Consider the following 18,978-nt stretch of genomic DNA (forward strand, 5'->3'; position numbering starts at 1 on the left):
TGCAATGAAATGCTTATTTGCATGAATGCTCAGATACAAAGATTTTAAGGAAATAGCAACAGTAACACAACAAAGTTAAATAACATAAAACTTAAAAAACAAGTCAGACAAGCAGTGTCAGAAGAGAAACAAACATCAGTGTGAGTCAATGGTAGTGGCAGAGTTCAATAATCTGACACCTTGCGGGAAGGAACTGTCTCTGAATCTGGAGGTACATGCCTTTATGCTCCTATAATGCTTACCAGAGGAAATGGGAGAGAAAAGTGAGAAACCAGAATTATTGTTATCCTTAGCAAGACTTTCACCCTTCCTGAGACAGCAAGTGTTAAAAATATTCACAATGGAGGGGAGCTGTACACCAATAATGGACCGGGCTGACTTGATCACCCCCTGTAATGCCTTTCAGTCAAACAACGAGCTACTGAGAAACCACACTGTAATACCATATGTGAGCACACTCTCAATAGCATACCTGTAAAATGTAGTAAGAATAGTTGAAGATAGACCGTCTGAGGAAGTAAAGGCACTATTGAGCCTTCTTTGTATCTCATTAATAGATCATTATTAGGAAAAATAATTGAAATTAAAAAACCTACAACACCCTGGTTGCATAAATGTACACCCTGCAATTTCAATAAGGGTGTGTAGACTTTTTATATCCACTATATGCTGGGACCACGTTTAATATTTAGTAATGAAGGTACCCAGGAACTTGAAGCTGCTAACTATCTCTACAGCCAACCTATTGATGTGAATAAGGGTGTGGTCCCCAACCTGCTTTCCAAAATCCACAACCAAGTTTTTCCAATGTTGAGGGCAAAGCTCCACCAGGTTCATGTCCTCATCTTTGTAGGCCATTTCATCATTACTGGTGATTCAACTAATGATGGAAGTGTCATCAGTATATTTGTAGATGGAGTTGGAGCTATGGCCACACAATCGTGGGTAAACAAGAAAGACAGCAGGGGGCTAAGCACACAAGGTCCCGAGGGGCCCCTACAGATCCAGCCATTCAGAATGCACGGCAGATAACGCTTTTAAAAAAAGTTGTCGGACTGCACTACTTTGTAAAACTGCCAGGTGGAGCAGTGAAGCTTAACATAGCGCTGTCTCCACAAAATGCCTGGTTTCAAATCCCAGTCAATGCTGGGGGACAATCTTTTTCCAGAATTTAAGATGTATAGTGATTAGACTTTAATTAATTTTAAACTATGTATACAGTATTTTAAATTAATTTAAAAAAGAGAGTAGTGATTTTTTACAAAAAGAACATTACTCAGTTCGACATATGAAAAATAGTTTTATTATTCTAGTGTGACTTGTTGTGAACCGATGTGCTTCTTTCAGGCTTATATCTGCATTGAGATAATCTATATTGTGCCTTAATGAAAATTTTAGCAATGAGTAATCAGGATAATTTAACTTTAAATTTTGATTATGAAACATATATTTTACACATACTGTACTGTAGTGGCTTAAAGCCATACGGTCTCATACATAATATATACCTAATGTACTTACAGTAGATGGTAGTGGAATCGTGTAACTAAAGAAACTTCAGCAATTAAAAATATCACTTGTGGATATTTTGGAAACATTTGAAAATTCTAAAAAGTACACAGGTTTTTACTGAAATAATAACAGCAGTTCAGTTGTAAAATTCATATTTTATATTAATTTCCTATTAATATTCTATATTAAGTTAATTTAAACATGCACAGTAGAGAGATTAAATGAAGCAATCATTTCACTAACATTTAATGGACCACAAGTGGCACCTGTCGATCATTTTGACCAGTGAATCACATGCCATGGTAAAGTGCAGCATCTGTATCGCATTACAGGTTTTACCACGCATTCAGAATGACTACATCAGTATATTTACGGTCAGCATGGAAGAAAGCTTTTCATCGACCCTCAAAGCCTGTGGTCTGCCAGTCAGAAGATCCTGAATCCTGGAGCACAGAAAGGTGCTGATATCAAGATCATTAAGCTTGCTGAGTCGTCTGAATGGAAATACTATGTTAAATGCAGAGATGTAATCAATGAATAGCATTCTGACGTATGTGTCTATCATCCAAATGAAACAAGGCAGCATGAAGAGTCACAAGGCTTGGGTATCATTAAGTTTATATGCCTGATGACCAGCCTTTCAAAGCATTTCATTATGGTAGATCTGAGCGCAACTGGCCTGTAATCATTAAAACAGGTTGCAGTATTTTTCCTCGGCGCTGGTATAATGGTGGTTTTCCTTAAATCACACAGGAAGGGCAGATTGTAAAACACTGTAAAAGCGAAAGATTAAAAATATATGTAAAAACTGCAGAGGACTCAAGGACCCATCAGGAATGATGCCTAGGCCGGTTCACCCATCTGAAAGTTGCCCTGACTTCAGCCTGACATACAATAGGTGGAGAATCTGTCAACCTGAACGGCTGAGTCATGAGTACTGCGGGTCAACCAGGTCTTGGTGAGAATAGCAGAGAATATAGCAATCCTTGAGACCTTGTTGATGACTTAACCTTCCTCTTAGCTCATACCTCCTGTTCTCCACAAATTGCACATTGGCCAAGAGAACACTCAGGAGTATTCGTCCAGTAGCTGTGGCATTTCAGTCTCACTTGAAGTTCTCCCCATCTATGGTGCTTCTGTGTCCGTCGCATTCGCCAGAGTGAGTCAGGAGGGAGGTCCGTACGCGGAGGCACCCACGATAGTTTATTTAGATTCAAATATGATATATCTGTTTTTAAGTCAATGATTCTCGATCTAATGTCCACAAGCACTCGTTGATCATAAATAATTGCTGAAAAGGTAGACTAGATACAAAAAGCCTACAGGAAACAGACAAAGACATACAGACGATGGTCAACATGCAAAGTGTCGCCACTCTCCAATACCATGTTTACAATGTTAACAGTAGGTCTATGGATTTTGGGAGGAAACTGGAGCCGTGGTGATCAAAGGGAGAACATACAAACTCAATGCAGACAGCACCCAAGTCCAGTTTTAAACCCATGGTCCCAACGCCCCAACCACTGTGCCACCTACCACAAAGATATATTGTTTAAAATATAAGAACAAAAAATATAGGATACACCTGAAGAAGGCTCCACAGTGATTCTTTTCTACTCTTTTCAGCATGGAATAAACCTCCAAGCATTTCATTTTGAGCTGAAGACCCTCACACCTGAAGAAAGCCTCACAGCCGAAACGTTGTGTTTTCTCTCTTCTCTTTTCAGCATGGAATAAACCTATTACTTGTTCCTTTGCAGCCTACGCATGCTGACGCAGCTACCTACTTGAACTACTTTAAAATAGCTTTAATGATAAATAAAGGGTGAAACAATGAATAGTAAGGTATCTTCCACAAAATTTTGTTAAAACCAATATTCTGTTTTTAGATTAAAAGTTAAAAACAAAATTACAACTTAAATGGAGCATTATGTTGAAAACAGATTTTACATTAAATATAAAAGCCATATCCTTTGATGGGTGTTTTAGTTACATTTTAATTCAATTTTAAAGAAACATGCTGTGGTACACCTTTACATTTCTTCAAATAATCTGATGCTGAGGACTTCACTACTCTGTAAAACTGCCAGTGGCACAGTGAATCTTTAATGTGCTGTATATCCACAGCCAGGCAGCTTCTTTTAATAATAAAAATGTGTATGAACCCATTCGTTTTTTCCTATAACCATACAAAAAACACAAATATAATTAAAATCATGTAAAAGAAAATCAATTAAAATTAAGAGTAAAAAAAATGTTTTAAACTGCCATTTAAAAATATCCACAGAGCCAGCCTCCTTAATATTTTTAGGAATACTATTCCACAGTTGGGTGTGTAGTAGCAAAAGGCTGTCTCTCCAATAATCTTATGCTTAACCTTTGGAATATTCAGTAGACTTGCACCTGAGGATCTAAGAAGACGGCCCGGGGTATATTTTGATATTCATTCTGTAAGATACATTCTGGTGCTAAGCTTTGAAAACAAGGAGGAGAAGCTTTAAATCAAATCAGTTCTAAAAGCAACAGGTAACCAATGCAGTTTAGCCAGCACAGAAGTTATATGATCTTACTTTTTCAGTTTTGGTTAAAATTCATGCTGCTGCATTTTGCACTAGTATTTTATCTATCAATACATTTTTTAGGCAATCCAGTATAAAGAGCATTACAGTAATCAAGTCTGCCAGTAACAAATGCATGTATCAATTTCTCAGAGATGATCACACAAATCACACAGAGACAGAAATGATCTAACTTTTGCTACATTCCTAAGTTGGAAAAAAGCATTTGTTTTCCTACGCTAGTCATACAGTACAAAAACACTAGCAGACTGTTGAATTTTGAATTTAGCATACAGAATTATTAGTAATTGTAACAAATTAGTAACAATTTTATTTTAGGTTTTCACTGTATATTATACTAAAGACAGACCATAAATAAAAGCAAAAAAAGAGACCAGAAGTGACCTGAATGACTGATGGCTGCATACTGTACATGAAATCATGCTAAACGATATTGCAAGTATGCACTATAAAAGGGATTTTAAGGAAACCATGCTTTTGCTACAACAAGCAAATTGATTTATAATATGCTGTTTATTGAGTGTTTTTCTGTAATTCTGTACAAGTTTGTGTTCAGCTTGTTACAGTGTGGTTCTCAGCAGCTCTTTGTTTGACCGAAAGGCATTACAGGGGGTGATCAGTTCAGCCCAGTCTATTATTGGAGAACAGCTCCTCTCCATTGTGAATATTTTTAACACTTGCTGTCTCAGGAAGGCTGAAAGTCTTGCTAAGGATAACAATAATTCTGGTTTCTCACTTTTCTCTCCCCTTTACCCTGGTAAGCATTATAGGAGCTTAAAGGCATGTACCTTCAGATTCAGAGACAGTTCCTTCCCGCAATCTGTCAGATTACTGAACTTTGCCACTACCATTGACTCAACTGATGTTTGTTTCTCTTCTGACACTGCTTGTCTGACTTGTTTTTTAAGTTTTATGTTATTTAAATTTGATGTTGTTACTGTTGCCGTTTCCTTAATGTTTTTGTATCTGACTATTAAATTTAGGCTGTTCAACCAGAGCAATGCTTTATTTCAGTGGTAAAGTTCTTCCCTGCCACGCCAGCGAGCCAAGTTCAATTCCCAACCCACGTGCAAGTTGTTTTTTTAAGAAAATTAAAATAATTACAACTTTCTCTAATAATAATATATACTATATAGACATTTTTATTGACTACCTATATCACAGTATGTTAAATATTATAATAATATTTAAAAAGTAGCAAAGACATGGATGAACCGATATATATATAAGGGCAGCTACAAAAAAAAAATAAATACTGTATACAGAAGCAGCCAAAGTGCGCGGTACAAACCCGTACCGCAGGCAACTCACTAAGTCATACCACGGTACGTGATTGGCTGGCCAAAATGACCGACAGGGGCACTCGTGGTGCGTTGGTCGGTAGTGGAAAGATTTAATCATTTAATTTCTTGACTGTGCATGTTTTAATCTGCTTAGTATTGAATATTTATACGGAATTTTACAACCAAAGGGAAATTTTAGTAGCTGAGCATAAAAAGAAGAGGACCATAATGCATCTGGAGGTCATAAACGATATTAATTTAGGAACATAAAAATATTACTGTATGTAAATTGTACTGTATATGGCTGCTTGGTAGTTTAAAGAAAAAATACACACCAGTCTTCCATTTCTAACTAGCAAAGAGAGGACATTAGCTAGCCAATATGATAAAGGCATAGATGACTTTTTTTGTTTATTTCTTTAGCACATTTATTTGAACATTTCCATCGATTGTACAAGCACTGAAAAACTGTCCAATCCCTAGTTCGTCAGGCATTTTCTTGTACTATAACAGACATAAAAACTCCCATGCTTTTAACCGAGCACACTGCCTGTTGTCTCTGTCTTTCTTTTGCTACACAATTGTATTGTTGTTGTTGTTGTTGTTTTTTTTCTCTTTGTACTACTTATGTCCGAGAGCTAGCTAAATAGCATTTCGTTATACCATATACCATGTATATGAGTGTAATGACAATAAACTTGAACTTGAACTTGAGCGTTTCATAATTTCTAAGAATGAAAATGATTTAAACTATGCGACACTTCATTCAACGAGAGCTCCAAATATCACAAGGATCCTCAAGAGCGCAACAAAGACAGCAGAAAAAGATACGTGTATCAGATACATGAGAATCCAAGCTTTTTTATCTACGCTATCACACAGTAAAAAGTCAAAATTCTGGAGTGTGCATATACCAGAGAATATGGCACGGCTTCAGAAGGGTGTCAGCCAATCAGTTTTCAGGACCAGAATTATTTGTTTTATACTCGGGAATATAATATGGAATCACATATCTAAAGAAATTAATAATGATATTAATTTAAGGATCTAAATATCTAAATCTATCTATATAGCTGGTAGTATTACTGTATTCCACTTTCTTTGTAAATACGTTTTGTTAACACCCGAATCGCAGCGGAAGAGAGAGACAAAAATGGATTCTGTTTTTTGTTATGGTCTGTAGCTCAAATCCTGCTTAACTAAAAATTAGACATAAGAAGAGTATTATTGGACAATTTTGTGAGGCTCTGGCGGAATTTCTCTGTGAACTGAAGAGTTATAGAGGAGACACGGTGTGTATCGCCTCTTTTTACACGTGTAAAAAAAAAACATTCCAATGTTAATGCGACAAGATATTATTAATACTGTTGCGCTTTCGGGCTTGTTGTGTATTGGTCATTAGTGAAAAGATTTAATCATTTAATCCCTTTACTGTGCACATTTTAATCTGCTTAGTATTGAATATTTATATGGAATTTTACAACTAAAGGGACATTTTAGTAGCTGAGCATAAAAAGAAGAGGAGCATACCATATCTGAAGGTCATAAACGATATTAATTTAGGAACATAAACATATTATGTAAACTGTATATTGCTGGTCTTGGTAGTTTAAAGAAAAAATACACACCAGTATTCCATTTCTTCCTAAACATTTTAAGCATCATAGTCTTACATGTGGTTATTTCGGAAATGTTTTTACGTGCTCCTTCTGACCATATATTACTGTACCTTTATATACTTTGTGAAAATTGATCGTTTTAACCTTTTCTGCAAATACGCTCGTTATCAGATTAAACAAAAGCATACTTTTAGAATTGGATTAATAGGGAATATAATATGGAATCGCGTATCTAAAGAAATTAATAACAGTGTAACTTTATTCATGCACTGTTGCACAAACAGTAGTATAAGACTTTCCATTGATATGTTTATGGCTGTTTCAGTAGTTGTCACATGACTTGCCTTGGTGGCGTGATAGCTTAAGTGACTGATTTATAACCATGAGGTCGGGTGTTCAAACCCAGCTGTCGCCATGTGTTTTCTTTTAACAAATAAACATTTCTTTGAAAAACTAAAACAGCAAATATTATTGGCATTATATTGACATTTTTTATATTTCTAAATATCACAACATGTTCGTACTGTATGTACACAGCGGTACAACAGGGTGTAGAGCACAAATCCATGTGAGCCCGAAAGCCCTACATTAATATTGTGCATTCGCCTGGCGCTGCATGGTTTTCGCATCTCTCTCTCTTTGCTAAGACTTTCCATTGATATACACTTGTCACATGAGTGCCTCGGTGGCGTGATAGCTAAGTGACTGATTTATAACCCTGAGGTTGAGTGTTCAAACCCAGCTGTTTCTATCAGTTTTCTTTTAACAAAAACATTTCTTTGAAAAACAAAAATAGCAAATATTATTGGCATTATATTGACATTTTTTATATTTCTAAATATCACAACATGTTCGTACTGTATGCACACAGCCTGAAAGCCCTACATTAATGTTGTGCATTAGCCTGGCGCTGCGCGGTTATCGCATCTCTCTCTCTCTCTCTATTGTTTGTAAACAAACCGGTTTCACAGGTATTTTCAAAGTAGAATAAGGGCAAGTCCAGCTTCCCCCGCTGACATGTTTACTTAGAAAAACAGATTCACAACACGAAGCTGTCAAGTCTTTTGTGTAAAAAAAAATCGGTTTAAACACTATGGGTGCTGTTTTTAAGATGCTGCTGAGTAACATATAGGAATTTTCCTGCTGTCAGTAGTATTGTGTATATAGTTGACCCTTACCTGAATGAAAACAGAACATAAAGAAAGGGTTTCAGAAATCAAACAAAGCTTTATTCCCGTGCTTACAGTCTGGGTAATTGGAGTCTGAAAGGCTTTTTCATATATAAGATATATTATGTATTATTCATATATAAGATATAATGATGTGTTCCTGCTTAGACATTGCACGACTTTAAAAGCTATAAAAACAGGTTTCGATAGTTAATAACCACTTTTTATGCGCGAAACACAGGTGATTTTTCTTCCTCCTGATCAGCTTAGAAATCTGTGTACGGAATTCAGGCTTTATGAACTCTAATAATTAATAACCCTAATTAATCGATTCCCAGGTGTGAGTTCATAAAGCCTGAGTTACATACTATGCCTACATCTGCGAAACACCTGATCATCTACTCCAAAGATTTCAGTGCTTTGTGTATATTCTAATCGCAGGGTGGGTGGGGACAGGTTTGGTTGAAATTGCATTGGGGATCTGTGTTCTTCACACCTGAAACATTTTCTCTGAAAGCGTTTTCTTCCCAGTTTAGCCGATCTTTTGCTGCCTACGCTCCCTAGGTAAATTATCATACTTGACTGAGAAAGCTTTAGAGAACTTAACATTTTTATTATCAACAAATTGTAAATACGACGTTTACATTGGCATTATTAATTTTTCACTTGAGTGTATGGAGGAGTGTCAGCTGTCAATGAGAGCCGACCCCCCCTCTTAGGCTGCGTAAACGATTTTATTTAAATTTTTAAAAAAGAAATAAAAAATTAGATGTAATATTATAAACATTTACTGCAATACATTTACTTTGGTGGGTAGCCGCGTCAGCCTGCAACGTCTCGGCTGAGAATCCTTCTTCAGGTGTGAGGGTCTTCAGCTCAAAATGAAACGCTTGGAGTTTGTAATGTAGGGCGCTCTGATTTAAGTTAAACTTAAATGCAGGGAAAATGTATTTCCCAGAAGCTATACTGATTCTTATGGAAGCCCGTTTCCGCCAGGGAGTAAAAAAATACTCTTTTGTTTTTAAGATGCTTAAAATGTTTAGGGAGAAATGAAATACTGGTGTGTATTTTTTCTTTAAACTACCAAGACCAGCAATAAACAGTACAGTTTACATAATATGTTTATGTTCCTAAATTAATATAGTTTATGAGCATGTGAAAGGCATGGTGAATCTGAGATTCTCAAGACTTACTTTGTATGATTGGAAACGAATGCGTGATCAGATCAACGATATGCTGTGGTGTTACTTTTTGTCAATTAAAAAATAAAGTATTTTCGTTTACAAAGACAATTACAAAGAATGTGGACCAGGGTAATACTTTGAGTTTACAGCTTGTCCAAGGTTATTCATTATTAATACTATTAGTGATATCTTCGGTAAAGACTGACAGCAGGAACATTCCTATTCTTTACTCAGCAGCTTATGAAAAACAGCAGCCACAGTGTTTAATCCATTTTTTTTTACACAAAGGAGTGACACAGCTACGTGTTGTGAATCTGTTTTTTCATGTTTACAAAGAAAGTGGAATACAGTAATACTACCTGCTTTTTAGATACATTTTTTAGATATTTAGATCCCTAAATTAATATCATTATTAATTTCTTTAGATACGTGATTCCATACTATATTCCCTATTATAAAAAGGATAATTCTGGTCCTGAAATCTGATTGGCTGACACACATTCGAAGCCGTGCTATATTCTCTAATACGCACACCCCGGAATTTTGACTTCACTGTGTTGTATTGAAATTTTATAGACTACTTCTTAGGGTAGATAAAAATGCTTGGATTCTCATGCATCTGATATCTTTTTCTGCTGTTTTTAAAATTTTTAAATACATTGTTTTTCTGTAGTTGCCCCCCTTTTATAATTAGTAACACATAGTGTAAGAAACAAAAAACGTACTTCTCATTTGAATGAATTTATCCTGTACTGAAAGTCTGGAGTAGCATAAGCTGGTACTGTAGTTAGATCTCTGCAAACAACATGCAATACTCCTGACCTGTTAATACTCCTATGAAACTCTCCTATGCTTTTTTTAATAAACTTTTAAAAATGGGGGTTATTCCTTCTGCACATGCGCTTGTGACAACAGACAACTAGCAAATCACTAGCACTGGGCAGGACCCACTGGAAGTTACCACAGCCAAACAGCATAGGTACTTGTGATATAGACACCAGTTAGTTGCCCAGTGGGTTTTGGAGGAATTGGCATTCTGAAGATAATATAGCATCTGTGAGCGATCAGTTAATTCCTGGCTCCCCACCAATTGATGTTAACCTGTACAACCTAGCAGGCATCAAACTAGTAGCTACTGTACGTTAAGGGAAATATTAAGTGTAAATAATTGCATCTAGATGATGACAGTCTGCAAGAACAGCTGTAATATTTGATCCATGGATAACTGTGAATATTATTTCATGGATTTCGTTAACTCTGTAACCTCCCTTAATCATTTTAATATTAATTAACTTGATCTAAAAATCGTAAATAGAAACTTAATGTGTAGAGAGTCAAAAACATAGTTTATATGGTATTGTATTTGGCTCACACACCTAATTAAAAAATACATTGTTTTGCTTGGTGAGGCATACACTTCCTGTTTCCTTTAAAATTAAAATTATTTTCAAAATGTAAAATTAATAAATGCCTCTCAGTAAACCAGCAAATGTATATTCATGCTTAAGAATATACACTGAATTTCTCATTATATCAAATCCCTCGTTTTGCACATTTCATTAATTGTACCCCTTATCCACTTTCCACACTTCTCACTCAGCATGGGGTCCCACTGTTGTCATAATCATAGGGGGAAGAAGGGGGAGGAGAAAGATGTGAACACATTGTTTCCAAACATCACTAATCTTAAATGTTTTTGATTTGTCTAATTCAGTGGTTCTCAAACTGTGGTACGCGTACCTGCAGTGGTACGCGGAGTGCCGCCAGGTGGTACGCCAATGACCCTGGAACTGTGTTGTGTGCGCTGAAAAATCGGGACGGGTTTTCATATTGTCGAATACGCAGCCTACGTACTACGATACAGTGTGCGCTAATACTTCAGTGGACACAAGAGATACTCTGTAATTCTATACCACTCTATAGGAATGCGTGCTATGGACGCAAGTGACCAATTGTATTTAAAAAAAAGCTACTGTATCTCCAGCAAATATGGAGGTAGGAGAATGTGCGTGATTTTGGAACACTGCCAATGTTGTAAACACAGGAATACATAGAAATACGTGCTACGAATGCAGGTAATCTTGTGAGCACAGGAAAGCGTGATAGATAACAGAAAAATATTTAAGAACTGTTCTAAGTTAATTTGAGAAAAATACACTGAGCGTCTCTGTGTTTCGCTCCCATGCGCATGAAATAAAAACTTTAAATAAATACGGAAATAAAAACGGAAACGCTGAAAAATACAAACTTGCGGATTGCTAAAGCAGGTAAGCCCCACAGTATTTTTGAAGAACCTTATTTACCGTTGGCAAAAGAGCTGACACGTATTATGTGTGGAGAAAAAGCTGCTAAACAGCTCGACCTGCTGCCCTCCCCCCAAAAGACACAGTCACTCATAGAATTATTGAAATGAAGGATTATATCAAAAGTACGCTGATAGAGCGCGTTAAGATGAGCAGATGTTTTTCACTGCAATTAGATGAGTCTGTAGTCGATTTGGCCAATTTGCTCGTTTACGTTAGACACGGGTTTGAGGGTACTGTACGTCCCATGAGGACTTTCTGTTCTGTAAGCCGCTACCAACAGGAACTACAGGAGAGCACATATGTCAGCTTCTGAATGAATTTATCGAAGAGAATGGCATCGACTGGATAAAACGCGTCGGAGTTTGTACAGACGGTGCTAGACCGATGACAAACCGACACAGCGGTGTAGTTGCCCGAATTAGAGAGGTTGCTGCAGAAATGAATGGATGCATTGCAACATCCACCGCGAGACTTTTGCCGTCAAGAAAATGCCTGACGATTTAAAATCTGTTAGACTCTGTTGTGAATTGTATCAAGGCTCGAAAAATTAATTCACATCTGCTTTGCTCGACTAAACAGGCTCACCCCTCTCACTGAAATGGTGCTTTTTTATTATTTTTATTTGTTGTTGTTACTGTTTTTTTCTGTAAAACACTTTGAGAAGTCACCTTTAAAGGCGCTATATCAAATAAAGTTTATTATTATAATATGTATTATATGTATGAGTGTGTGTGCACGTGCGCTCATGTTGGTCATTAAGAATTTCTGGGGTTTCTATGAGATGATGACTTGTAGGTGGTACTTGGATGCTTTGGTTAGATTAGGGGTGGTAATTGGTCCAAAAAGTTTGAGAACCACTGGTCTAATTAATACCACTTTCATATTTTAGGTTTTAATTATAAAAATATTTTATACATAGAGGCTTTAAGGATTAGTATTTAAAACCAAAAATGCACATTAAAATCTCAATTGTCATTTCTGTTAAAGGGCATCTTTGCACTCTTTTACTCTCTCCAAACAACATAGAGAGCAGCCTTGCTGGTCTGACTGGTAGACAGTGACAGTATTCACATGTTGCTAACTCATTAATGTTATTTTTTAATATTAATATTATTTTAGCATTTAACATACTGTGACATAAAATGATAGAAATGTCAATATAATATATATATATATTATTTTTTACTATTAGAGAAAGAGTCTAAATTTGTTAAATGTATAACAGGTGCACTGGGCATGAATCCAACCCAGGGCCTTCTAGCTGGCAGGTCACAAATCTACCACTAAACCAAAGCATCACTTGGTTTGAACAAGTTAAACTACATGTACTTCATTTTACACGAAAAGAATCACAAGAGCAAAAAATTTAATTAAAACAAACATGGCAAAATGTTTCCAAAATAACCACAAGTGACCGAGTTAAAGAATGCAGATGTTTGTGAAAGTGAAGAATATGCTACTACTACCAGCAACATAAATATATTTATTTTCATTAATAAATATTGCTAATGATGTTCAGAAACTTAATTTTATTTTACCGAACTTTTCCATTGTTTTCACTAACTAATCAATCTTCTTTGGCCAGTGAAGATTCTTTGGGCAGTGTAAAGAATTACGCTGCAGCACAGAGAAGTTATCTTGCTGTGGAAATAAGTTTTAATGCTCAATTTCAGTGGCTGCATCAGTACGTCAGTGGAGTAGAAGACAAAAGGTAATGATTATGCATTATGTTTGAAACTGTTTTAAAGTATAATATTTAACATGGTAATACAGTTCAATTATTAAATTACATATTCGATCCCACAATTGACAAAATTAGTAGATGTTGCCTGGAGAGTCAAATATTCTGGTTGGTAGGGAGGAAGAAATTAAATTCAGATAATTGTAGTTTCAATACAACATATTACCTTCAGAAAATCGCACTCTGGATTTTGGCAGCGAGCCATCTTGCAAATCACAATATCATTGAGACAGCTGCAGTCTTGGCAAGAATCAGGCTTCCACACTGTATTATTCTGCAGATACATCAACAAAACAATGGGTCATTATAATTTAAGGGACAGGATTGCAATACCCACTACACAGAAAATATGCCATCTAAAATTGTGCACACTTTTCATCTCTGAAAGTAAACCATAATCCTAGTCATTTATAATACGATATTCACCATCTGAACACCACTTTACACTGGGTATAATTTTAATTTCCAAAATACTAAATTAATGTACATTACTAATTGATTTACTTGGGTAAATGAATAATGCTGTCACCACAGGATCACTTTCACAAAGTGAATATATTTTATTTTAAACTCCCCTTTTACATTTTAATCAGGCAAAGTATTTGCACACCACTGACTTCATCATCCACCCATCCATCAACCCAATTTCTAAATGCTTCTTCTAATTCAGGGTTGCAGGGGAGCCAGAGTCTATTCTGACAAGCAACAGATACAAGGTAGGATACAGCCATAATGGGGAGCCAGTCCTTTAGGTTATACATGATATGGAATTATTTATTCAATTAAATTCTAGCCTGGCCTAGACTTACAATATATATAGAAAGTCTACACACCCTCCGTAATACAACACATTTTGCGGCCTTGACAATCTGTGGAATGACCTGAAGGTTGCAGTCCATCAACCATACCCTTACAATCTGACTGTAACTCTATTTGACTGAGAACTGAGGTTTAACTGAGGTTTTGTAATAGAACTTACGTGATATTACATTCAGCTCAGTCAATTGTTTATCTGCCTATTAAAGACAGATTATTATTAAAGAGGTAGTAAACATACTGCCTATGGGTTATGTTCAGTCTGTCAAAATCATTTGTTCAGGCTGTGTGGCAGGAAAGAGTCATAGTTGTCATCTGGAATTCTTTACATACCTTTTTACTGCAACCTCTCCAATTAATTGGAAAATACTATACCATAGTAAGCCATCCCTTCTGCATCTGATCATTACCTTTACAGCTACCTCTCGGTTAACTTCTTTCTCTGCATTAGGGTCCTAACGTCCTTGTCCTAAAACCAGGTGGCTGGCCCTCAGCCAAGCACTTTCAGTCAAAACACCTTCTACCTAACTCCTCAATTAACAAAACCATCAACAACAAAAAAATAACTTAAGAGTCTTTGTACTCAGAGGCCAGCCACCTGAGAATTATGAGTGAAGGAAATTTGATCAAGGAGAAAATAACTGCTAAAAATTACATGAATTGTTACAAATGTAATTCTAAGTCTCAATCTAGACTCTACTGTCAAGACTCTCAAAACACTCTCATAATAACTCAAAGTCAGGGACAACCTTGGAACTCGCCAGCCTTTGATCAAATGAGGAAGTCACTAAGTGGGATAAAAAAGTACAAGACTTCTAAAGCTAAAGGGATTTATCCCTGCTAAAGGGAAAGCAGAACAGACTTCTAAAGCTAAAGGGATTTATCCCTGCTAAAGGTATCACATATGGGAAAGCAGAACAGACATCATAACTTAACAGCCTTATCTGGGATGATAAAGGAAATACCAGGTGGCCTCAGGGATGTCATGACCATAATAATTGCAAGAAAGGTGACAAATCTAACTTTGAAAATTACAGATGATTTTCTTGCTATCCCATACAAGGATGATTAGAGGAACCCTCTTGGATAATATAATTTTATATTCTGAAGAGATAATCCCAGAATGTCAGTATAAATTAAGACCATTGAGAGGCTAAACTGTCTGAAATGTCACTGTTTAGTAGCTCCACGAAAAATACAAAAAAACACAATTTCTCTATGTGGCTTTCTTTGACTGCTGTCAAAAGAGAAGTACTGTGGATGATTCTTTTGTAATACAGATGCCTTATATCTTTTTATACAGTATATCTTTGTAAACTATGTTTATTGTTATTGATTAACCCAAGCGCATTTATTTGCTCTGTCACACCCCAAAGATGGATGCGGGTAGACATGGATGGAGGTAACTTATAAAACTGCAAATGATTGATAGACCAGCAGTGGCACTTATGTTCAATGATGTTCAATGATTCCCACTCCCAGAAACCAACAAAATGTGCAAAACATCCAGTGGCAAAACATTTAAATGATTGAAAAGAAATAAAAAATATCCTTAATACAAACTATCATATGTACTACTCCTATACTCTTTTACTATGTAGCCTCCCTTATTCAGATTCAAAACTGATCTGCCCTGTGGCCAGAGAGCAGGGTCTTTCTTATACTAAGCCCCTGTGCAGGCACCTATAAAGACAGCCTCCACTTGAGGCTCTATTTCCTTGGGGCCGAGGGAAGGGATGTAAAAAATGGTGGATGTTGTCAGTTTATGTAAGTATATGTATAATGTGAGTTTGTGTTAACGTTTACATAGCAGTGTGTCCCGCAATCAACCTACATCTGCGCATTCATGAAATAAATCACTATATACAAAGCAATAAAAGTTAAAAATTAAATGTTTATTTTAGAAGTGGCCTTTGTTATGAAGTGTATGTAGCTGTGTGAGTCTGCAGCTGTGAGCAGTGGATAGATCATTCTGTCACACATGCTTAAAATTACTTCACATGACTGCAAGGAACTACTTTTTTTAATGATATTGTTCTGCTATACTATACTGACATTGCACCAGTTACACAGAAAACTGTCCATGTACTGTACCTTTAGAAGTATACACATATTTTCCTTAATTAAAATGATTGATATACTGTATGATAAAACCTGATAAATACCAGTATGATATTCTTAATCCTCTCCGAATATGATCCTCCAAAAAAAAAACATGATCCCTTATCATTTATTATAAAATCAATTATTCTATTTATATTTTTCGTTATATTAATATATATACTATAATTACATTTGATAATTTCTTTCTCAAACTGGGCAGTAGTGGTTCTATATAGCACACAAACAACATATGGGACAAATAACAGTTTTTTGCTCACAATCTCACCGAATAGCAAGCTGACACAAGCCAACATTATCCCCAGAAAACTTGATTTCCCCAGTATATGAAACATGTGTGAGGCGTGAGGCCCTATCGTGTTTTTTCTAACTTTAGATTTACTAAAGCTCTAAAAGTGTAGTTAGTCTAAATTAATCTTTTAAATAAAAATCCTCTAAAATATGTTTAAAAAGAGCCACCAAATTTATCCCATTTTGTTTTCTCACTGCACATTTCTTTTCTGAAGCATTTTAAAGACAATTAAAATCTCCTCTTAACAATATCTTTACTCTATCTAGTAAATTATTTATCAAATTACTAAATATGTCGTATGCTATATCCAGTGGACTGTGATATCTTCCTCCAAATAAACCACACTAATTTGCAGTCTTCTTCCACTTTTTCTTACACTCTTATGTTTCACTTTCATTTTGTTATTAGTGATAGTTATTAGTGATTTAATGTATTTCCATACACAAATTATTTTAAACCGATACCATTTTGCCCCTTATTTATAATGGCATTATAAGGATAATACTCCACCATAACCAAAAAGAGTGTTATTATTTTAGTGAAGACACTGAAGACAATATACAGTATGCCACATACCTAATCTGAAGAAAAACGCACTGAGACCAAACACCACTAACATTTTTTTCACTGTATGGGTAGGATAGTGTTTCTCCAGCTCCATGAATTTGCCCCCCCTATAAACAGTACAAACGATGAAACCCACCATTGAAAGTAGCATTTGTGCTGCTTTAGTTTCTGAGATATAGTATCTTGTTTTTTCGGGGTCATGACGTCACCCAGCCCGCCCTACAACGTTGTAGGGAAACTAAAACAGTCTCATTCATTTGTGCTATGTTTGTGACAGTTTGCACTATTGAAAGTAGCTTCCCAGGTGCTTTCGTTCCCGTGATATAGCACCTTCTTTTTCAGGTGATCATGTGACCATGCACAACGACTTTGACCTGCAGTTACCCCGTCTTTTGAGTTCAAGTGCTCTATTACTGGTCCGATGATAATTTCTGCATTTTTGTCTCTCCCAGGTTGGGAACAGTGGTGGATTTTGCATTTAATACCAGTGTGTTTGTATGAACAGGAAAATTAAATTGTCAATGTCATCATCACCTAATCAGAAGAGTTGCAGGAAGAGCCTTAAAAAGCGAACATTAGCAAGCAACTGTATCTTTTTACAAAGATGCTTTAACTAGCACGTCATACTTCATAGCTATGTCCTTTTTTAAAATCTGAAGAAGTAAACAGTTTCTCATTGTGTCCTTTCTAAATTAATTTGCAAATCAAGGGCCATTTAACGATTCAACCCATCTTTTGAGCCAGTATTTAAAATGTTAGGATTAGCAACTTCCTTTATAACAAGACCATTGTTTTTATATATTTTTCATGTGAAAAAGAACCAGGATTTTTTAAAGCGGCACTATGCACTAAGTAGACCCAGGTAGTTCATAACTCGACTGCAAAAAAACATTAGAAACTCTACCATCTCACACATGCAGACCATGGAAATATTGGAAAATATTTTTATTTTCAGATAACATAACCAAACATATATCTAACGCCTTAAAAATCAGTCATTATCCATGTCTTCGTATTTACAGTGTTCTTACATGCAAATATAACATGATTAGGTCACAGTCCTTTTATTTGTGTATTCCTGGTCAATCCTTTGGTGTAGAATACAGCATGAGAGCACACCCTGACGTCTGAAGGCACAGATATGAGTGCCTTTGTTAAGTCGTGATATTTTATCCAGCTGAAATTATGTCTTTTGCAGTGTGCAATGAAATAGATAAACACAGTACACAGTGTAGTGCTGAAAAGAAATCTATCTGACAATATTTTACATTAGGATAAAGAACAGATGTGGTGTGCTTAATTCCAATTCAGAAAATAATAATAATATTGCAACATGAGCATCAGAATTATGTCATATCACTATTAATATCCTTTCCAAAATCAGCACAATATTCTTTGACAGTTGTCAGGAAGATGACACGGGAACTGTCTGGCACACCATGATAACTACAGCAGGTGGAAGCTGAGAGTTTATTTTATGCTTGGAAAATCAAACTAAATGGCATCAGTTTTAAAGGTTAATGCAGCAGTCACCACAGTAGTGGAAATTACAAATGAGATGTAGCTGTCACAAGTGACTGAGCGTGCCGAGTTACCACTCTGTCTCATAAGTCAGAATCAACACACACACTGCAAATACCTTTGACTGGGCTATAAAATATTTCATCACTATATCTTCTATTAAGCTCTAAAAGCTGTTTTGCAATCTGCTCTTCTTTGCTCTAGGTCACCACATAACAAAGCAACTTCTTTCTATTGTATGTTCTGAGTAAGATATATATATATATTT

At 35.9% G+C, this 18,978-nt stretch overlaps 1 protein-coding gene across 1 annotated transcript in view; it reads right to left on the reverse strand.

The window, feature by feature from the left end:
- fras1 (Fraser extracellular matrix complex subunit 1) overlaps window positions 1-18,978 on the reverse strand; it is a 352,881-nt gene that overhangs the window by 266,238 nt on the left and 67,665 nt on the right. The window contains exon 3 of the mRNA XM_088911421.1: window positions 13,560-13,667. Within this exon, the coding sequence (XP_088767547.1) occupies window positions 13,560-13,667 (108 nt within the window). The remainder of the gene's footprint in view (window positions 1-13,559; window positions 13,668-18,978) is intronic.

The sequence above is a fragment of the Atractosteus spatula genome, chromosome 3, assembly GCF_055471065.1.
Source record: "Atractosteus spatula isolate fAtrSpa1 chromosome 3, fAtrSpa1.hap1, whole genome shotgun sequence".
Taxonomy (NCBI): Eukaryota; Metazoa; Chordata; class Actinopteri; order Semionotiformes; family Lepisosteidae; genus Atractosteus; species Atractosteus spatula.